Consider the following 23,543-nt stretch of genomic DNA (forward strand, 5'->3'; position numbering starts at 1 on the left):
ATGTTGCTGAAAAGCATGACAACATCCTTGTGAAGAACTATAATTCGAGATCCGTGGGAACAGAGCATATTCCGGAACCCAATTATAGTCGCGCCCCAAAGAGAGGGCGCTAATAGCGAAACCCTAATCTTAGGGATACATTTGGACGTTCTAGTCCATATAATCGCTCTACTTGGGAAGGTAACCACCAAAATAGGGGAGCACGGAACCGAAGAGGTCAATGTGGAAAGAGAAAGGGAGGAAATGCCTCTAGCCATGTTGGTGGAGCCACCAACAATACTAAGAGCCATCTAAATGAAGCTTTCAAAGCACCTCAATCAATGGAGTTTGAGCAAAGAGATGTATGTTCTCGATGTGGAGTGTCTGATCATTGGGCCCACATTTGTAGAGCTCGTGAAGAACTTGTCACCGTCTACAAAGCATATTGTGAAGCAGGAGAAGCTCACTATGTGGAACAAGAAGATCAAGAAGATGATCTAGAGTGAAGGGTTGAAGACTACAAATCTGGCTGGGATCAATAGATCGCCAATTCTGTTTAAGTTTTTATTTTTCCAAGAGATGTAATAGGCAATTGCCATATACTTTGTAGTAAATGCCAATGGCTTAGTCTTTCTTCAAAGTAGGCTCACCCAAAGTAAGTGTGATGTCTAGGAAGGTTCTGAGATTAGTGGTACTTAAGCGAGCCTTGCTCCACCGACATCTCTCTACTCACCTGGTCACATTTATTTTGAATTACCGAAAAAAGTTACATGACTACCATTGTTTTGCATTAGTTAGCATTTTGAATTAGATTTTCTTTGATCAAAGAGACAATGATGTAACTCTGTTGGCTTATGAATAAAATTTTGAATTCTTTTCATTATGACTCAATTTTGATTATGAGCATATGACTTTGTGACTACGATGGCTGGGCTATCAGTATTAATTCAAGGACATGGAATAGCCCAAGTTCCCCTTGCCAAAAGGCACCTTGATTACTGTCGCAAAAACTCTCTACGCTCCTAGGGAAAATCACACCTATGAGTAGACAACGGATTCCATGGGAAAACGCATGTAGAGAACGGAAATGAGTTCCTTTGCACTCCCTATCTATAACGCCATGGATGGCGTCCATCATGGTGATGGCGCCCCAGTTGATGCTGCAGTCACCAACTTGCTTCAAATAGCGTTTCAGACGCTCATGCCTAACCAAAAATCTCATTGGTTGCTTCTAAAGCCTCTCGCTCGTTTTACAAAGCCCGTTCCTTAGGGAAATTAGGACTAAGACCGTCGTATGCAAAGGAAATGAACATACTCATTCTGTTCTTACATAGAATCCATGGGGATTCTGTGGACTATTTCAACCAACTTGCGGACGTTTAAATATCTCATGATGTTGGTTGACACGCAAACACGCTGGTCACGCATTATGCCATTGTTCACCTGTAACAGCTGCTTATTCTACTCTCCTAGCACATATCATATGACAACGGGCTCACTCCCCGGATCATTCTATACCGTCAATTGGACTTGACGTTGCTAGAGAGTTTACATCGAAGACTTTCGATGGTTATTGCATTGGGACTAATGTTGGACATTATATTCCCATGAACACACCCAAATGGTCTCGCGGAAATGACTACGATGGTAGCTCAGACATTGGTAATGCGCACCAATTTCCTTATATCCTCTTAGGGTGATGCAATATCGCATGCAGCTACGCTAATTCGTCTACGATCTACCGCCACTCAATCTACCTTTGTGTTACAGCTAGTGACTGGGTACTAGTATCGTACTTACGCACATTTGAGTGAGCCATTTATGTGCCAATTGCGCCGCCACAGCGCACTATGATAGGTCCTTATAGATGAATCAGCAACTACATTAGACTTGAGACTCCAACAATCGTCCGCCACTTAATGCCCTTGCAAGGCGATCTCATTACCGCTAGATTTGCGGGTTTTCACTTTGATGAGACAGTTTTCCCGTTGTTAGGGGGAGATAAGAACACGGATGTTCAGTAGGAACGAAAGAAATTGTCGTGGCCTGTCCCCACTATGTCTCATCTCGATCCCTGTTAAAGTGACGAGATCACACAAATATGCTGCAAACATGCCTGCAAGGAAGTACGTCCCTACGAGAGGACGTAGCGCCATCCTATACGGAGGTAGGCATGGCGCCAACACCAAAGAGAGTGGCACCCTGACGTTATAGGCCATAGCCCCAGCTAGGATGCGTGGGAGGCCCGTGAGTTCGAAGCATACTTTGGCACATTCCAATCCTTTGATAATCAAGACTCAAAATCCGTCTCATAAGAATCTTCCGGGGTTATCGTTGGGGGATGCCTCAACGTCAGAACCTATTCCTGAGAATATAGAGCTCTATGAAAATTACACTAGTGTACATGAGACGTGGGATAGAAACTCCATCATAATTGATGATGTAGTTGCGCATGAGTTTGTTGAGTTAGATGATATCGAACCACACTCTGTTGATGCCAACGTAGAGAGATTTGGCCTAAATGGAAAGATGCGATCCAGGTTAAGATGGATTCTCTAACGAAGAGGAAGGTTTTCGAGCTAGTGATGTCAACACCTCCTAACATAAAACTTGTTGACTAATGGGTCTTCGTTAGAAAGCGTAGTGAGAAAAAGAGATGGTAATCTCGCTTTATGGCGCAAGGCTTCTCATAAAATGCCCTGGAATCGACTACGATGAGATATATTCTCTCGTAATGGATGTCATTGCACTCCACTACCCTGTCAGTTTGGTAGTTTCAGAATAACTGAACATGCAGCTTACAAATGTGGTCACTACGTATCTCTATAGGGATCTAGATACGGAATATACATGAAGGTTCATGGTCAATTTCATTTACCCAAGTCAAGTGGCTCTAGACCACGGAGCATGTTTACAAAGAGGTTGAAACACTCGCTAAAATGACTATTTGATTGGGAAGGGATATGCCCACGCGTTTCTATAACAAGCTTCGGATTCCATCGCAGTTCATGTTGGACATGATCTTCATTAGAAGCCCTTAGAGAGTTAAGGGAAACCGCTGAACACTTGAAATCCGATTTTGAGATGAAGGATTATGGGAGAACACGATTATGTCTCGGTTTGGAACTTGAGCATTGTGTCGATAGATGCTTAGGCATTTTGACAAGGTCAAACCTTCAAGCACCCCCATGATCGTTGGTAGTCTTGATCCTGAAAATGATCCTCTTCGTCTGAAGGATGATGACGAAGATGTGCTAGAGGCAGAAGTGCCTTACTTGAGTATAATAGGCGCATTATTGTACTTAGCTCAATGCACAAGACCAGACATCTCATTTGCAGTGAACTTGTTAGCTAAGGTTAGGGGTCGTCAATGGACAGGCCCTGCCCAAAATTAATGGGCTCGGGCTGGCCGGGCAAGGCCAAAACATATATTTTTTTATATTTTTTGGGCCGGGCTTCTCTTGAAAATCAAGGCCCAGGGCCACCCATGGGCCCAGGGCCTTACGGGCTTTTTAGGGCCGAGCCGGGCAGGGCTTTTTTGGGTGGGCAGGGCCGAGCCCATTTTATTTATATGTCATATTATTTTGTTAAAAATGGGAAAATACTGGTCACTCCCTCAACTTTTGGGGCGTCGACAGTTCAGTCCCTCGTATCATAATTTTAACAAGTAGCTCCTCGAACATTCCAATCTTACACAATGTGGTTCAAAATTACTATTTTACCCCTCGCTTCCTTTTTTTTTTTTGCTCTCTCTGTTTCTCTCTCTCTCTCTCCTCCCTTCCCCCCTTCTCTCCCCGATCTGTTCTTCATCTTAACCATTTACCCAGACATAAACAAATCGTGAGAGAGAGGTGATTGATGGATTAGAAGCCGAAGCTGAAGATCGTGTGCACCCCAGGTGGTCGAAACAGGAGCGGCCGATCTGGCCTTCTTGGTCGTCGGCGTCTGGCTCGTCGGTGTCGATGATACCAGCTTCTCAAGATCTCGAGGTCACTGGTCCTAGTCGTCGGAAGGGCTGGTGCTGCAGATGAAATCTCTCTCTCTCTCTCTTTCTCTATATATATATATATATATATATATATATCTTAAGTTGTGGCAGTGGGTTGATTGCCCAACATGACCAAACAGGTTGGTATGTTCTTGTTTTCCTCTAATTGCTGCAAAAACCTCTGGATTTAGGGCTTAATTTGCATTGGTGCCGTCGAATTTTTTTCTGGGCTAGTTTTTCTCCTCCACCGAGCAGCCCTAACTGCAATCCTCCATTCCTAAATTTCCTGCTTTAGTCCTTGGAGCACTCCGGCACTCCTGACTGCTCCATCAACCTGTCTCGGCGTCTCCGCCTCCACCCTCCAGTTACCGCCCCTGATCTCTCTCTCCCTCTCTGAGTCTCCGTTTTCTTCTGCTTCTCGGCAAGTGGCGATGGCTCGGTCGAGCGGGTCGGCTCCTCAGTCCTCTCCTCCTCCAGTCTTTAGTCGATTTCCATTTGAATATTTGATGATTTGTCGATTACTCAATTTGATCTTATGACTTGTAACTAGTTGAGTTGTTGGACTGTTGGTTCTTACTTCTTGGAATTGTATTGACCCACTAGACCGTAGCCTTGAATTGTTGAAATGGGTTGATTTCAAGCTTTCAAATTTCAGCTATTTCCATTTTCCAGTTGATCTTGAATCTTGAATTCTTGTCTTCTTGAATCTTGAATTGTTCTTGGTTTTCTGGGTATGAGTTTGTGCTTGATCTTGAGCAAAAAACTTGGTTATAAGTTATGGGTATGATCTGGGTTTATTCAGAAAAGAATCAAGATCAGTTGATTTTGTCTGAGAATAGATTCTTGGGTATGATATTGGTATGGATATATTTTCTGGGTAAATGGTTAAGATGAAGAACAGATCGGGAAGAGAAGGGGGGAGGGGAGGAGAGACAGAGACAGAGAGAGCAAAAAAAAAAAAAGGAAGCGAGGGGTTAAATAGTAATTTTGGACCACATTGTGTAAGATTGGAATGTTCGAGGAGCTACTTGTTAAAATTATGATACGAGGGACTGAACTGTCGACGCCCCAAAAGTTGAGGGAGTGACCAGTAATTTCCCCTTAAAAAAATACAAAAAGCTATGAAAAAATGATGATATGTTAATGATTGAACAAAATAAAATACATAATTAAAAAAACATATGACCTAATGCAATAATTAGTTCAATATAACTACATAAAAATATATTAATACAAAAATTGAATGGGCTTTCGGGTGGGCTTTAATGGGCATATAACAGGCCGGGCCTGAGCTTCTAACCCTCCGCCCTAGCCCTGCCTCGTGCCCAATGAGCAGGGCCGAGATGGGCTTTGTTGCGGGCCAGGCCTGGCTTTTGCCCACTGGGCCGGGCGGTCGCCCATGGCCTTTTAGGCCCGCGGGCTAAATGATGACCCCTAGCTAAGGTATAGCTCTGCGCCAACGCAACTCCATTTGATTGGTGTAAAAGATATCTTTCGGTACTTGAGATGTACGATTGATATGAGCTCGTTCTATCCCTATAGAGAGATGATGGATTCAGACCCATCACACACCAGGAACGCCGCCAACACTGGCCTGCGTCCATTATCCCCCTCCCAAAACGACATGTGTTTTGGAAGATTTTGCTGATGTTGGGTATCTCTCTGACCCATACAAAGGTCATTCCCAAAATGGTTAAATGTTCACCATGGGTAAAGACCATGATATCTTGGAGGTCTACAGAAATAGACCCTAATCACTATATCTTCGAACAATGCAGAGATTATTGCTCTTCACAAAATGGTTCGTGAATATATATGGATTGGATCCATAATTACGCATGTTCGAACAATTTTGGTTTGAAGTCTATCATAGATGAGCCTACGAGCATTTAAGATAATGCTGCTTGTTTTGAATAAAGAAGCAAATGCTACATCAAAAGCGACAACACCAAGCATAATCAGCAACAACAGACTATCCTCAAGATCAAAGTGAACTAGGTTCGATCTGAGGACAGTGTGGTAGACTTGCTCACTAAGTCATTGCCTAAATTCCACTTTCGAGAAACATGTTGGTAGCATCTTTTGCGGAAGTTATCCAAACTCCCATGACCGTTGTCATTAGGGAGAGATGTCTACATGTATGGTCTCGAAATGTGAAGGGTGTGTTGTACTCTTTTTCCCCTTCGACCGAGGTTATTTCTGTCCCACAGGGTTTTTGTTACTCGGCAAGGTTTTTAATGAGGCAACGAGAGGAGCACCACGTTTGAGCGACACAAGGGGAAGTGTTCAAATAAATCCAGAATGTGTGTCTGGCCCAAACTCGAGGTTACTTGCTCTAGTTGAAATAAAGTTTATATTAGCGATATTCTCGGAGAATCTTAGGAGATATCCAATCAATGTACGATTATGTTTCCATGTACAACTCTATCTCTATGCTTGTAATCATCTATATAAAGAGGCCTTTATTATCAATGAAAGTACGACTCAATTCTCTCCCAATTCAGTTTTCCTTAAAAATATCTAAAATTTTGATAAAATTTCCATCGATATTCGATATTTTCTCGATATTTCCTTCAAAATTTCAATTTTTTGAACTATCAATATTTCCATGATCTTCGATTAACATTTTTGGTCGATGTGCCTTATTAAATATTTTCTGTAGTCGGTTAATAACAAAAATAGCCCTTCAATCTTGTTCCTTACCGTGCTCTTGTTTTTTGACGGACAGACGCGACCGCCCTCTTCCTCCTCCTTCTTCCCCAGCTCTCTCTTTCTCTCTCGTCTCTAATTTCCACACTTGCTTTTCCTCTCGTCCAAACAAACAGGTCTCCAGAGAAATAGAGATCCTAATTTCCAAGAACGCCGAGCTCGGCCGGCCATCTCCACTTCAAGATTGTACCTAGGCCCTAGCTTTCTCCTTCTCCAAAATTCAAGCCAGGAAAGCCAAATTTCTCCACAGTCTTGGAATGACAGCGTCAAGGTGTGCCTCCTCCTCCTCCCTCTAACTTGTTTTTGATTTTCACCTTTCAATTTCGCTTTGTTATGGTATTACTAGTGTGTTCTTGAACGAGTTTTTCCATAAACCCTGAAAATGATTTGGATATTCGCAATTGGCTAGCACCGGTTGTTGTTAGTGCCCTAACTGTGAATCAGTTTGTTTGTGTGCGTGGGGTTGTGTGCAGATTCTGAACTCTACTAGGTTTTCTAAGTAGTAATGGTGCTATTTCTATAGTCAGTTTGATATGGATGTTCAAGTGATTGATGTACCAGCAGTAGGGCATGGTGGAATGGGAGATGAAGGTGATGCTGAACGTAGTGAAGGTGGAGAAGTCAATAATGGTGAAAATACTCAGGCTCATGACGAGGAGGGGGAGATTCCTGAGCCATATGTGGGTATGGAATTTCACTCCGAAGATGCTGCCAAGAATTTGTATGACGAATACGCCAGACGTCTGGGTTTTAACTCGAAAGTTGGTCAATCTAGTCGTTCTAATCCTGACGGAACAACCACTGCCCGTGAGTTTGTGTGTGGCAGAGAGGGTTTGAAAAGAAGACATGCTGATAGTTGTGACGCAATGCTTAGGATAGAGTCTAAGGGTCCGGACAGATGGCTTGCGACAAAGTTTGTCAAGGAGCATAGTCATGCATTAGTGAGTCCTGGTCCCGTGCATTATCTCAGGCCTCGCCGGCATTTTGCTGGTGCTGCCAAGAACGTGGCTGAAGCATATCAAGGGGTGGGGATTGTTCCCAGTGGTGTTATGTATGTCTCCATGGATGGAAATCGTGCATCTGGAGAGAAAAACCGTTTAGTTAGGAATACTTCATCTGCAGAATCAAATCGACAAGTTAAAAATGCTGCTGCAGTAAATTCTATTCGGCCATCTACTCGAAGGAGGACATTAGGGAAGGATGCTCAGAATTTGCTGGAGTATTTCAAGAAAATGCAGGCTGCGAACCCTGGTTTCTTTTATGCCATACAACTTGATGAAGATAATCACATGGGTAATGTGTTTTGGTCAGATGCAAGGTCAAGAGCAGCTTACTCTCATTTTGGTGATGCTGTTACGCTTGATACGACATACAGAGTAAATCAGTATAGAGTGCCATTTGCTCCATTTACTGGAGTGAACCATCATGGTCAGACAATTTTGTTTGGTTGTGCATTACTCCTAGATGAGTCAGAAGCATCTTTTATTTGGTTATTCAAGACATTCCTTACCGCAATGAATGATTGCCCACCTGTATCTATTATGACTGATCAAGACAGAGCCATACAGACAGCAGTTTCCCAGGTGTTTCCGGAAGTTCGCCACTGCATTAGCAAGTGGCATGTTTTGAGAGAAGGCCAGGAAAGGTTGGCTCACGTATGCCATGCACATCCCAATTTTCAGGTGGAACTTTATAATTGTATCAATTTGACTGAAACAATTGAGGAGTTTGAATTGTCTTGGGGTTGTATCCTTGATAAGTATGATCTCAGGAGAAATGATTGGCTTCAATCGTTATATAGTGCTCGTGCTCAATGGGTACCTGTGTATTTCCGGGATTCCTTTTTTGCCACCATATCTCCCAATCAAGGGTATGATGGTTCCTTTTTTGAAGGCTATGTGAATCAGCAGACCACATTACCAATGTTCTTTAGGCAGTATGAAAGAGCATTGGAGAACTGGTTTGAAAGGGAAGTGGAAGCTGACTTCGATACAATCTGCACTACACCAGTATTGAGAACACCATCGCCCATGGAGAAACAGGCAGCCAATCTGTATACAAGAAAAATTTTTGCAAAATTTCAAGAAGAGCTAGTTGAAACTTTTGTATACACAGCAAATAGAATTGAAGGTGATGGAGCTATTAGCACATTCAGAGTTGCAAAATTTGAGGATGACCACAAGGCCTACATCGTTACATTAAACTATCCTGAGATGAGAGCCAACTGTAGTTGTCAATTGTTTGAGTATTTAGGTATTCTCTGTAGACATGTTTTAACAGTCTTTACAGTTACAAATGTGCTTACACTACCTTCCCATTACATTTTGAAACGATGGACAAGAAATGCAAAGAATGGAACTAGCCTAGATGAACGTAGTGGTGAGTTGCATGACCAAGATTCTCTAACATTACGGTATAACAATCTGTGTCGGGAAGCCATTAGATATGCAGAGGATGGGGCTACTACTACAGAAACTTATAATGCAGCAATGACTGCTCTTCGAGATGGTGGGAAGAAGGTTTCTGTTGTGAAGAGAAATGTAGCTAAAGTTGCACCTCCTAGCTCTCAGGTTACTGGGACGGGCTATGAGGACAAGAAAAACTCTACATCAAATTCAGATATGACCCCTTTGTTGTGGCCACGCCAGGATGAAGTTATGAGGCGATTTAATCTTAATGATGCTGGGGCACCAGCTCAAACTGTTTCTGATTTGAATTTGCCACGAATGGCCCCCGTTTCCCTTCTACGGGATGATGGTACTCCTGAGAATATGGTAAGGAAAATTTCTTTTTAATTATTATTTATGTTTCTATGTTTTGTTTTTGGTTTCTGTTCTTGCATATATCCTTTTGTTCTTTTTGATTGTCTATCCTCGGGTTCTGAGTGCAAAGTCATGGTATTTATCTGGGCTTTTCTATAGGTGGTACTTCCGCATCTTAAGTCAATGACTTGGGTTATGGAGAACAAAAATTCAGCACCAGGAAATAGAGTAGCTGTCATTAACCTCAAGGTGCGTGTATGATCAAATCATAAAACAAGTTGTGACTTCTGAGTTTTCCATTCAGGACATGTTGGCCGTGCTGCATATAATTGTGATAAACCAGATATCAGTGCATTTATACATGAAGTCCCTTAAATTTACGATATTATTTTGGCCATTTTGCAGATATCTGCTTATTGTGTATTGAATTGTGACCTATAGTATTGGGATAGCGGATCGCTTCGCTTTATACTGTCACAACTTTTTTGCATTTGAGCAACTGTTCCATTTTTCTTTTTCTTAAACGTTTCGCTTATAACCACTGCAGTTGCAAGATTATAGCAGGACTCCGTCAGCAGAATCAGAGGTTAAGTTTCAGCTCTCAAGGGTTTCATTGGAGCCAATGTTGAGGTCTATGGCCTACATTAGTGATCAGCTCTCAACACCAGCTAATAAGGTCGCTGTTATAAATTTAAAGGTACGAAAACCAATAATTCAAATTTGAATTTGGATTTTCAATTTCATTGCCTCCCTTTCAGTAGCCATGGGTGTTGCAGTTTGAAGTTATCGTAGTGTTCTTAGTTGATTACTTTAAGTGCATTTGTGATGATCTTTGTCATCTGGAATGATAGATTAGTGTTCAAATTCAGAGCAGTCTAGTCCGTGTTCAAATTCAAACTACTCTCTCTCTCTGTATGTGTGTGACAATGTCACTCGTAACTGAAGAACATAGAGTTGACCATCTCAGGATAAAGTCATTGGGGTGATCAAGTGAGCTCAGATCTAGAGAGAAGGGGATAAGAGAATTTTCTGAAAAGTAAACGTGATATATCTGTGTGAGCGTGAAACTTGATTTTGAGTCTGTCCGGTTGGTATCAACATTAACTGATTTTAAGTGACTTCTTTGGCCGGCAGTAGCTGATATGTTTACATTTGCTTCTGTGCATAATGGTGCTTGCTTATTTAATGCTGAAAATATTCTTATATATGGTGTCAGAAGTGTTTAGTTTATGGTTATTTTATTATTGTTGTTGTTGTGGTCGTTGTCGTCCAAATGAGGAAAAACAAATATGTTTGCTTGTCTTACATATGTTGAGTGGGCTTTTGTCTCTTGTTTACTTTTAATTTTTGATTTATTAATATAAAGCTTTTACCTATTTCTTCAGCTTCAAGACACAGAGACAACTACAGGGGAGTCAGAGGTTAAGTTTCAAGTGTCTAGGGATACATTAGGTGCCATGCTACGATCAATGGCCTATATCCGCGAGCAGCTTTCAACCGCTGTAAGCATTCTATATGAGTTCTCATTCTAGTAGCTGTGGACAAAGATCTTATTATATATATATATATATATATATATATATATATATATATTTTTTTTTTTTCCCTCAATGAAAGTTTTGTTCCTTGTAATAAAAAGCTGCAAGCAGTGAAAGAGTGGACTAGGAGTCCACTTACAATAGGAAAAAGAAAAAAACCAAATAACAATCTATCCGCTGCATCCCTTTTACAAGAAAAGACTACTTGATGAAGAACGCAGGTGGAAGATCTCTAGGGTTTATTCAAAGCCTCGTAAAATAGGATTCCAATGCTGAAGGCCTGAATAGGCATCCTGTAAATGGTAATGGGCCTTGCTGGGTTCTTAGTTGGTTTGGGGAAGTTTAATAAAGGCTAATGTATTAGGAATTACTGCTAGATTTCGTCTTAAGGCAGAATAGGAAGGTTCTTTCTATTGGGATTTTATCTTTGTTCTAGATTTATCTTAACCTCCCTACACAAGGCATTGTAATCTTTAGTTTTCAGTTCAAATTGGAGTTAATAAAATTGAAAGCTTTTGCTTCTCTCCAGGTTTGTGTGGTGCAACTAACCCTGGGTGTGATGCAACCTAACCCTATGTGTGATGCTACCTATTCCTAGGTGTGATGCCTAAGGCCTCTAGGGGTGATGCCTAGAACCCTACTGGGGTAATGCTAGTAGTTTTATCCTAGTCCCCTACTGGTGTAATGCTAGTAGCTTTTATCATGTTATTTTCTCAATTCCCTATCCTTATTTTCATAAAATTCCACTGCTTCCAAAACAACCAGACCCTTACAGCGATAAACCCTAAACCCTAGAATCTACTGAGAAAACCTTGTTCACCAGGTTTCCCCTACTTGTCCTGCATCACTACTAGTTTCCTGCAAAGCTGCCTGTGAAGCTACAGTTTTAGAAACTTGAAAAACATGAAATCTTCCTATTTAGACAATGAGGTACCATCCAACTAGAACATCATCCCACTGGTACTCTCGGACTTTAAAAGATAGCAGACAATGAAAGATCTCTTACATAATAAAGATCTTTTGTAATGAAAAATCCACTTCCTCAACCTTAGTAGCTTAGCATCATAGTATATGCCTTGTTATTTGTACTGTAGTACATTAACTCAATACTACTGTATATAATGAAATGCTTATTTCAATCACATTTATCAGAAACACTTGGGGAAATACATGGAATTCAATTGATTTAGCTGCATAATAGCATGAATGAGCCAACAATGTCTTTAAATGGAGGTAAACATAAGTTTGCATGGTGATCTTTAGTTACGGCAAAAATCTTACCCTTTAATGTGAGGTATTTCAAGGATCCAGAGACGCACTTATGGTGATTTGTGGAGGTTTTTGATGCCTTGTATGGTTTTCAGAAAGCAGTATATACGATTATACATTATGCGAGGGCTGGTGGTTCCTTTGTGGATCAATGTTTTGTGTCATAAGGAAGATAATGTAGTTGGTGGAAATGTGGGTCATATATTTTCTGCTTATTGCTGCTTTGGATGGGGGAAATGTGGTTCTCTATTCCCCAAGACTATAACTTCTCCAAAAACTACAGCAGCTATAAATCTTCTCGTTCTCTTGAAACTGTTATGTTTCAAATTTCTACCTTTCTACCTTTTCAGGTTTCTAATATTTTCTTTTCTTTTTGGTTCTCTCTCTCTCTCTCTCTGAATTTTTGTAATTTTTGTTTCTTTATTTCTCCTTCCTCCTTTTTGCTCTATAGTTATCTAGCTTTCAGTGGGAAAAAAGAACACAAAATAAAATAAAAGAACATGAAAACTTAATGGTTATCTGCCTCTTGTAGAGATGGATGGAAAAACATTTTATAGCCATTTTATCTTGTTAAATGTAATTATCTTATATACAATAATATTAAAGCTATTTGCTACAGAAATCTGAATCTACTTTACAGCCTTGGTACTTAGATTTTTGATTGGCTATGAGCTATTATGGATTTGTTATGCATGCTGGAAATTTCCTTACGCAAATTTGGATGTTGATGAATGCATATTATATCTTGGGAAATCAGAAGTCTTACCAATAAACCCATGGAAGAGCTTAATCAGAAGCCTATATCCTGGAATGTGGTTTTGCAACTAAGCAGGGAATTGCACACGATTATTGTGTTATCTTTCTGTGTATTGATTTTATTGTTTGAGTGCTTACTCAGTTTTTTACTATCTTATTCACTGAAAAAGTTTAAATTTGCAGGGCGAGGTCCATTCAGATTCCCAACCTAAAAAGCAGCGGAAGTAAAGGCATTTTGTGTGCTTACTTCCCATATTGTACCCCAAGGTGCATCTCCACCCGGAAAGATGACGGCGTAGCAGGTTCAGGATGCTCGTAGTTCCACATTTAATTGAATAGTCCTTCGTTCCTTATGTGTGAGCTTGTTGTCAACATTTTGTATATTGTATTGAATCCAATTTGAGAATCCAAAGCATCATAGAGATTTCATAGGTGTAATGTGGTTAAGAAGAATCTACGAGATCCCAGAATTAGAAAGCAACTTTATTCAATAGAAATTGGCAGGGTTAATTGTGATAGCTGAAGTTGGTATGACAAGCTCTCTTTCATGCAGTTACCGGCTTTTGGTTCAGTTTCAGAGTATATCATGAAGGAAACTAACGGATGATCGCCACACTGGGCTGCGACACAAGTTCTTAATCTAAGTCGCACTTTTTTTTATTCCCCCCACACCACCCCCCCCCCCCCCCCCCTTGGTTGATGTTTTTCATCTTTTATCTCTCTATTTTCTCTGAAGCCCATTTTTTTTATTCATTTCAAATCTCTTTTGCCCTGGGTATTAAAAGGAAAACAATAAAAATTTCTTGTTCTGAAGCGATATTGGTCTTGGAGGTTAACAAACAGGATATTAGTTTTAAAGATATTGTCATCCTTTTCTTTGGACGAGCTCTATTGTCAATTTTGAAAGGTACAAATTAACCATTCTCAGGACTTTGGGTCAAGACCCCTTGGTTTTATTTTAAAATTTTCTGTTGCTTCATAAGTTTGACAGTTTCCAATTTCAGTGAAAAAAATTGGCAAAGTGGATAGCTCTTATGCAGGGTAGACTGAAGGAAGAATTAGGTGAGATGTGGGGACATCTAGAAATTGTTTTGTTTTGTTTTGTTTTTGGGTCTCTTTTTTTTTTATGTGATTGAATATTTTCTTCAAAAAGAAATTGCGATCATCTCTATTTTCCTTGTGTAACTAACTGGTAGAAATTGCGATCCCTAAACCCTAATGGAAAAAAGTCCACATATTTCATTGTCGTTGATTTGGTTCCGTGATCTACGATTAGAATTTTGTTTCTGGTCCGTATCTATGATGGGATTTTACATTGTATATAATAAGCTGGTTTTGTAGGTTCCTTTTCCTCTAAATTTTTTGTGTTATTATCCTCTATTGCTCAAAATATCTTAATTGTAGAGAGTGAAATTCACACTCCTCACTTTACAATTCATATTCCATGTTTTATTTTTTAGTATCTCATCATCACATTTTTACAATCTATACTATAAAAAAAAAACCAAAACTTAAGATATTAAAAAAAAACAAAACCTAAGATATTTAAGAGCCTAAGCCTTGCTAGTTCACGCGCCTAAGGGAAAACTTGGTTTGTTCCTTCCTGTCCGGCGGTGAGCCCTTCTGTGGTAGTCAGACGGGCCTTTGTCGGCCCCTTGTGGGTTTGTAGTAAGTCGGAGTCCTCGATAGACGTCTAGATCAGATAGAGGAGATTGCGGTGGCGGTTCCTGTGGTGAGGAAGGGGGAGATCACGAAGGTTGTCGGGCTTTGGTGTGTCCCTCGGTGGTCTGGATGGTGGAATGGCTGGGTGGAGCAAGGCTGGCGCTTGCTGGGTGGCGTCGTGGTCGTGATGGCGTGGCTAAGGTCTGATCAGATCAGTCCGATATGGATTAGTTCTTTTTGATCTGATCTGGGGATGGATTTATTTGGCAGAGGCTGGGCGTTGGTCATGGTGTCGCTGATCGGGTATGATCAAATCAATCCGATCTAGTTTGACAGGGCCGGCGCGGGTCCATGGCGCGGTAGGGAGGGTGGAATGATGATGGCGGAGCGGTGCAGTTGGTGGAGGCCATCGTGGTGGTGGGCCAGGCTAGCAGCATGGATCTCCCTGTTTTCCTTGGTAGAGGCTTGTGCTTCGGCCCTCCTTTTGGGCCCGATCTAGGTTGGTTGTTTTATTTATGTTATTAGTTTTATTTATTTTACTTGGTTAGTATTGTCTCACCTTTGGCGTGTAATAAGTCCCTACATGTATTTTGTAGGGTTAGTCGTGCTAAATGCCTATGTGTGCACTATAAGTGTCTTGTCTGGCCTAGCGAGTCGACGATCAATTGTTAAATGGTCTCAACCTCCTATTAGCATAATGAAACTAAGTGTCATCAAAATTATTTTTCAGCGGCAACATAGTGGGAAAGTTGTGATTTTAGTAATTATGCTTCGTTGTACTCGAGTTATCTTTCCGTTATATGTCACCGCTATGTCAGAACAAATGGAGTAGCTACTAGTGCACTCTTTGCTAATTGATGCTTGTTAGAATACATGGATTTTGTAGAGACTCCTGATATTATTTCAATATATTCTCTAGATGCTTATTGTAATCAGGGGTTTAGGCTCATTGTCCCCCCCTTGTATTCGACAGTTTCATTAATCAAGGCTTGATGGCAGCATATTAAAAAAAAAAAATGGAGTGTGGATTGTAAAATGAGGAGTGTGAATTTCACTCTTCTAATTATATTGTAATGGAAAAAAACATCTTGATTATATTTGCATTAGTAGCATTTTCTTGTTATTTGTTAATTCTACAGTTCTCATGCACGTGCTATGTGCGTGAGTGTACGATATACTCATTTGTGTTTAAATATGCAAACACACATAGATCCCACAATCGCGACCACCACCACCTCGACGTCACCACCCTAGAGACTCGAAACGAAACGGTATATTGAACAAATCGAAACCCAACTAGATACAGACCCACACCTTGTAAGTAATCGATTATAGGAAAAGTCTTGAGTGGCCTGTCCAGCCAATCAATCAAAATGTAGAAATCCAACAATTTATGCACAGAGAGTGAAATTGACATGTTTTTTTAGCAAACTACACCCTTTATATTTAAACGGTCGGATGAGCCGAGTTAGTCGACTAGATGAGCCAAGTTAGTTGACTGCCTGCATGAAGAGTTTTTTTATTTTTTGTATAATAAAATTTTTTTATTATATGGTCTTATCCATCACCTACCCTATGATATTGGCTAGTATGCTTGGTCTACATGGAAAATAAGTGATGATGCTTTATCCTTGTAAGTCTTGTAAGTCTAGATGAGAAATTGACTCCTATTTGTTTGCTGGGAAGTATCTTTCCTTTCGTACCACAATTGCGTGCCTGGCGGATGAAGGGCTATAAAAAGATTTTTCCTCAGAAGACACGGATGTGTTCTTTATTTATGGGTTCACTTTAATAGCGGGCTCAACTAGACCTGTAATTAGTTTGCAGTGCTTAGATAGGAAGTTGTTAAGTGTCTGTAGATTCTGGCTGATCATCTAATGCAATGAACATTTACTTAAAAAAAAAAATCCTCTATTGGTCAAAATATCTTAAATATAGGAGAGTGAAATTCACACCCTCATTTACAATTTCCATTTCATGTTTCATTTTTTAGTATCTCAACATCACATTTTTACAATATGCACTACAAAAAAAACAAAACTTAAGATATTAAAAAAAGAAACATGGAGTGTGGATTGTAAAATGAGGAGTGTAAATTTCACTCTCTAAATTATATTGTAATCGAAAAAGAACATCTTGATTGTATTTGCATTAGTAGTGTTTTCTTGTTATTTGTTAATTCCACAGTTCTCATGCACGTGCTATGCGCATGAGAGTACAATATGCTCGTTTGTGTTTAAATATGCCAATTGCGATCGCAAGTTGCGTATTGACCGGTATTTCTAATATGCAAATCGCAATTATTCAGTTTGATTCAGTTGCTCTAACAATTCGATCTAGTGATTTTTGATGTGCTAAAAAATTGGTTGTATTAAATAAAAAATTAAATAGTCAAATTATATATATGCATTTTTTTGTTTGAAACAATGAACTTCTTCATTTGTCATTGAGAATGCTCGGGCTAGAATAACACATTACATACGTTTCCACTCCTAGAGCGAGATATAAAGCAGATGAGAAATAAAATTGTATGTATGATAGTACCATCCATTCGTTATCTTAATCTGGTAACAAACTAGAACATAAGAAAGCACCCTAAGTCCCTGGACTGGGATTAAACCACCCACTAGCTTCGCCAAACAAGGTAGAGATTTATTGATAAAGAAAATTCTAAACTTAAAAGCAGCTCTAAGACCTAAAAAGAGAAGCCTAGTCCAAGGCCCAATAGAAGCTGGCCCAGCTCAAGCTTAGGCTCCAACTCCTCTGCAAGGCAGACACATGCAGATCCCACGATCGCAACCACCACCACCTCGATGTCACCACTCAAGAGACTCGAAACAAAACGGTATACTGAACAGATCAAAACCCAACCAGAATCGGACCCACACGTTGTAAGTAATCGATTGTAGGAAAAATCTTGAGCAGTATGTCCGATTAATCAATCAAAATGTAGACATCCATCAATTTATGCACAGAGTGAAATTGACACATTTTTTTTAGCAAACCACACCTTTATATTTAAACGGTCGGATGAGCCGAGTTAGTCGACTGCCTGCATGAAGAGTTTCCTAATTTTTTAATATTTTTTGTATAATAAAAAAAATTTATTATATGGTCTTATCCATCACCTACCCTGTGACATTGGCTAGTGTGATTAGTCCACATGGAAAATAATTGCTGATGCTTTATCCTTATAACATCATAACACTAGACGAAAACCGCGTTGATTACCAGAATAAATTAATTACCGTGTAACCGTCCCGTACTTTCATTTAGCCGCCTAAATTCGGCAACCGAGACAATTCCCGGCGGAAAAAAATGAAAAAAGAAGCGGAAAATAGGTGCCCTCTACACCTGGCACTGTCCATGTACAGCTGGAAACGACGACAATGAAACATAATAGACAAAACACCAATAAAAGAAAAAACGTGTTCAATTTGAACTCTCTCTCAGTCTGTCCCAATATAAAATAGGTCGCATTCGTTCCCCAACCCAAACTCTCTCTCTCTCTCTCATTCATTCTTGTATAAAAACACAAGCTCTCCAAATCTCCCACCAAACTCTTTAAATCAGTTAAACAAAAGCGAGAAACAAAGCCCTAATGTTCCAGGAGGCGGCGCCGCCGTGTTGGCCGGCGGGGGTGAGTCAGTCGACGTCGTCGTCGGCGCGGTGGACTAGACCGGAGGACAAGCTGTTCGAGCAGGCGCTGGTGAGGTTCTCCGACGACTTGCCGGATCGGTGGGAGCGGATCGCCGAGATGGTGCCGGGGAAGAGCGCCGAGGAGGTTCTGGAGCACTATGAGACTCTGGTGCATGATGTTGTGGAGATTGACTCCGGCCGGGTCGAGTTGCCGAGTTACGCTGATGACACGGTGGTCGGGTGGGACACGTCGAGTCAGATCTCTTTTGATGGTTGCAAGAATAACAATAATAGCGGCGGCGGCGGTGAGGCGGCCGAGAGGAAGAAGGGAAAGCCGTGGACTGAAATTGAACACAAGTAATTTCTCTCTCTCTCTCTCTCTCAATTTTTTAATTTTTGAAATTTCTTGAAATTTATTCATTCTGATAATGATCAAGCTAAACAGATACAATACTTTGCTTCTATAATCCGACATGGAAATTGGGTTTGTGGAGCTTTCTAGTTAATTAGCTTTATGTTTGGAAATGAGTTTGTAAATGAATGAATCAATGTTTTGGTATTCTTAACCTCGTTTATGTAATTGTTGTTCAACCGTCTTTGCTGGCAACTGGTGTTGCAAACCAAATTGGGTTCATTTGTCAGGGGTATTATTCAGTTTGTGCATGTTTGGATGTGTGTTGCTAAAATTAGAATGTAATATCTGTTGCTGAAGTTGCAGTCAATTAAAACTGATGGTTGTGTTTATAACCGTAACATATACAACTAGTTTTCATCGAGTAATAAAATCCAAAATTTATAATCTCGTGAAAATTTATTAACAGAGTTGTCATTCTTGGTGTCAATTCTAAATATGCTCATTGAGTGCGAACTAATGAAATCGTTGTTTCTGACTGGACATTTGAATATTTGGTATTGTGATGCAATTACATGCTTATATTATGTGAACAGTAGCCCTTCAAAAAATAATGTGAACAGAAGCCGATCTTGGGAAATTTGTTACTTTCTAGTTTGAGTGCTGACTGCTGACTTAAATTTTTTTTTTTTTTTTTTCTTTCAACAGATTGTTTCTGGTAGGACTAAAGCAATTTGGCAAGGGTGATTGGAGAAGCATTTCAAGAAATGTAGTTGTGACGAGAACACCCACACAAGTGGCTAGTCATGCTCAAAAATATTTCCTTCGCCAAAGCTCTGGGAAAAAGGAAAGGAAAAGATCAAGCATTCATGACATAACCTCAGTAGAGACAAACTCGGTGCCTGCGCCTGCTGAACGCAAGTGGATTCCTCCACCTCCACCTCCACCTGGTGATCAAGGTGGTTCATTTGGGTTTCCAGATTTTGGTTTTCCAAAGTAAATATGGCATAATACGTGCTCTGTATATAGAAAATGCCTGCGTGTTAAACAGTCAGATTTGTAAATTGGTACATTTTTTTTTTTTTTTTTTTAGGATTCTCTTCCAGAACGTAGGCCATTAGGAGCATTGTGAATTAGATTTAATGGTGTAGGTTTTGTCTTCGAAGTCTTTGTTAATGGAGAATAGGATCATCTATTAAATTGATTCAACAAATTTCTTTGTTTGAAGTCCTTGTTAATGATTTTTTAACTGTTAAAGAGTATCAGTTGTAGACTTGTGTGAGTTGATGTTTTCATTTTTGTATGTTTGAGATTCCTCCAAACCAAGGGTTAAGATGGTTATTTAGTGTTGTTGAGGTATGTAGTTCATGTTTAAGAATTCATTCATCTATTTATTTCTAGTTAGCATTAACTTTGTAATAGTATTTTTAGTTCTAGACCAAAATCATGTGTCAATGCTACGTTCTTCATTTATAGTTGATTCCAGATAATGCAACCAAATCTTGACATTTGTTTCTCCCATTCAGTATACAGTATGGTAGCGTGTATTTCAGATTACTTGATTTGAGCCGAACAAAAAATGCAGGGGGATTATAAACAGCAAAAGTACTACAGCAATTACAGCACAAATTAGATACTGAGATTTATTGGTTGATGAAGCTTCCTTTTTATAGAATTTCCAAGTTCCAGCCAACGAAAAAATAGAAGAAGGAATTGCACTGAGGAAGTTGTTCACTTTTGATTATGCTACAGTTTTGCAAATAAGATAGAAAATAAAGGCAACTATTGAGACAAGGAATTAGAGGGTCGACTGTTACAAAATTACCTAAGAAACTGGTAAGCAGTGTACAATGGAGACTGATGGAAAGTTCTACGGTTAATGTAGACCAATTTCCTATAGAAGTATACTAGCTTCTTACGGTTGTAGACCATCTGAAGATCAGGCTAAGCTAGTCTACCAATGCATGGAATCAGTCAACCTCTTTATCGAACTAGTTTATTTGATATATCGCGTAGACAAACTTTAAGAATGATATGCATAGCAACCAACAGTCACCCCGAAGATGGGATAAGATAATTTTCATCCAAATGATCGAATTGTATTATAAAGTCAATATTAATAAAAAGTCCACATCTATTATAACTGACACCTATTTTGGAATAAGATGAGTTTTGGAAGATTGTTTGGGGTCTTGCTATCCCAAACAATGTTAAGCTACTCTTGTGGCAACTATACTTCAGTTTCTTGTGCTCTAAGTCTCCACAAGTGAACATAACATTACTCAGGCAGTCGGGCCATCTGCGTCAGGTGTGGTATTGAAGAAGAGTCCATTTTTCAGGCACTCTGGGTGTGCCTGGAAAGGAGAAAAGTTCTGATGGAAAAGATTGTGAAGGAGCATCTGTGTTTCTCGAGTTGTATAGAGGTGTCCTGGAACTTCTTGCATTCATCTGTTAGCAGCAATGGTATGAAACAAATAACCCATGGCGCGCATGGTAGAGCTGGGCACAATAGTTCTGAAGTCTTCGAGTCAAAAGCTCAGTTTTTGTTGGAGGAAGAAATAGTCACCAGTGCTGCCGGTAACAGATCGTCCAGCTGGTTTCTCCTCCTCCAGGCACTAATGCTGCTTGTTAGAATTTGTGGCTTTGATACCACTGTTGGTAGTTGGTGCGGAAGCTTTTAGTAGTAGTGAGGCTAGGACAATATGTTTAGGACTTCAGTTTTAGGAGCAAGAGTTTGGGAGATAATTAAAACAGAGGAGGCTTGTCAACTATTGATTGGCTAGTTTATTTCTTAATTAGAAGAGTACATGCAGATACATATTTATAGAGATGGTCAGCCGACTTCCTTACTAGCCCACGGACTTTATTTACTTCCACCGACTCAGTTTACAATTATCAATTACATTTTAGACTTTTCTACAACCTGATTATATTCCAACTTGCATGATTCTTCTAGATATTTTCTACTATGATTTGATAAATTACTGTTTTAACACTGCTCTTGACAACAACAGTGGCAGAAGAGGCATAGGTGCTGTGATCCGGAATGAAAAGGGGTGATTGGAACTTGCGCAATCCCAATGGTTGGATCATTTTCACCCTTGATTGTTGGTGCTAAAGTCCCACATTCGCTTACATCTTGGTGCTTGTATTGTTCCTCTAGTAATTCCATACTGGATAACTCAGAAGTGGCAAGGCAGTCAAATTTCAACAGGGGTCTTTCTGTGATTACTGAGGACATCAAGACACTTATGCATGAACTTGGTACCGTCCATGTGATCTTTTACCCCCAGGTGTAATGTGGTTGCTAATGGAATTGCCAAGTTCATCCTGTATGAACATGAAAACTTGTATTGAAAAGGGGCAAATTGGCTTATACAGTCGATTCAAAATGACTCTGTCAGATCTCCTTAAGTAGCGGAGGATTTTAGTCTTTGATCAACAGGAAAAAAGAAAATAGCACCTAGTTGTAACTCTTATGTGGGGCTGAAATCAATCTTGGAGGTCTCCCACACTTGCTGAAATGTCAATTAGTTGCTGCATCAGTCATTAGGCTCAAACGACGGTAATTGGAGGTGTCACTGAGGCTAAAATGGCCCTTAAAACTCGTGTGAGTCATCTATTTGGCTTAAATCATTCTTGGAGGCAATCCAAGGCAGAAATTGCTGTTCAAGGTTCATATAGTCTTCCAGTAGGCTCAAGTTAATCATGCTAGTTGGAGGTTTTCTCAAGGCACATAAGTCTTGTACTGGGATCAAATAATGCTTAAATTCTTAAAGGACTTCCAAATCCTAGAAATACAATTAGTTGCTATGCAAGTCTCAAATCCTTCTTCGATGCCTCCTGCCTCCCCAAAGCACAAATGACAGTAAGTCGCCATTTGTATGAGTCTACCAGTAGGCTCAAATAATTCTTGGGAGCCTCCCAATGGCTCAAATAGCCCTTAATGTTTATATCTTCTACTAGGCTGAAATCATGCTCGGAGGCATGCAAAAGTTTTTTTTTTTTTGGCTCTACTATTCGGTTGCTGGCCTCTGTTGTTCAAATAGTACTTGCAAGATTATTTAGTCTTCAATTCTGCTGAAACTATGCGGAGATCTCCCCAAAACCTAAACTTACACTTGAAAGCTAGAACTAGTTTGCTAGGATCAAATCAAGCTCAGAGCGGCCCCCACCCCCACCCACAAGGCTTGTGTTGTATTTGAAGTTTTATGCAAGTCTTCTAAGGCGCACGACACACGTCTTAAGTTGAATCAGAACTTAGAATCTTAATTGACATAAAAGTACTAGGCTGTACAGATCTTTCTAAATCTGCTGCTTATTCTTCTGTCTTTGTTTCTCTTTCTGCTTTACTGACTTAACCTGGTTATGGCTTTAGACAGGTTGCAGGTGTGCATTAGAGCTCCATGGTAACCCTGGGGATCCAAATGCACCAAATTTGATGACTAAGGGAGAGACGAAATAAGAGCTGCTATTAAAGACATTGTGACATATGTCGGGGAGGACCTCTGTTGATTGTGCACACATAAGATATCGAGTCTATGGGAAACATCTTAACCCAACAATTTGGGAAAGTAAAAGGTAACGATTATAAACAAATGCATGCGTAACTAATGGCAACTCACTTCACTACCAAAGACTGAATCCAATGAAAACCAGAATTGGTGACTTTCCATAGCAATTCACTTCACTACCAATGAAATCGAATCACCAATTCTTTTCTTTGGGATTCAGTCTTTCCTTTTCAGCAGTTCTATCACTAAAGTACTTGGGAAGTGGCTTCATATATTTTTCAGGGAAGGGAATGATGCAAACATTGGGAATAGTAAATACATTGTTGTTTTTGATACATTTTTCACCACAAAACAAGGCACCATTTTTTTCTCTGA

At 40.0% G+C, this 23,543-nt stretch overlaps 2 protein-coding genes across 3 annotated transcripts; both read left to right on the top strand.

Moving 5' to 3' along the window:
- Positions 1–6,643: 6,643 nt before the first annotated feature.
- On the top strand, positions 6,644–13,553 carry LOC112192379 (protein FAR1-RELATED SEQUENCE 3). 2 transcript variants are annotated; one of them, XM_024332092.2, is made up of 6 exons: positions 6,644–6,947; positions 7,121–9,450; positions 9,598–9,687; positions 9,986–10,135; positions 10,824–10,940; positions 13,185–13,553. In XM_024332092.2, exons 2-6 carry the CDS (start codon positions 7,210–7,212, stop codon positions 13,227–13,229), a joined length of 2,643 nt encoding a protein of 880 aa, XP_024187860.1. In that variant the 5' UTR covers positions 6,644–6,947; positions 7,121–7,209; the 3' UTR covers positions 13,230–13,553. The 2 variants fall into 2 exon arrangements, with proteins under 2 accessions (XP_024187860.1, XP_024187850.1); XM_024332082.2 differs by having other exon boundaries at positions 7,150–9,450.
- Positions 13,554–18,156: 4,603 nt separating this feature from the next.
- Positions 18,157–19,927, top strand: LOC112192427 (transcription factor DIVARICATA). The gene is made up of 2 exons (XM_024332168.2): positions 18,157–18,659; positions 19,363–19,927. Exons 1-2 carry the CDS (start codon positions 18,265–18,267, stop codon positions 19,652–19,654), a joined length of 687 nt encoding a protein of 228 aa, XP_024187936.1. The 5' UTR covers positions 18,157–18,264; the 3' UTR covers positions 19,655–19,927.
- Positions 19,928–23,543: the final 3,616 nt, after the last annotated feature.

This window comes from Rosa chinensis, chromosome 1 (genome assembly GCF_002994745.2).
Source record: "Rosa chinensis cultivar Old Blush chromosome 1, RchiOBHm-V2, whole genome shotgun sequence".
Lineage (NCBI taxonomy): Eukaryota > Viridiplantae > Streptophyta > Magnoliopsida > Rosales > Rosaceae > Rosa > Rosa chinensis.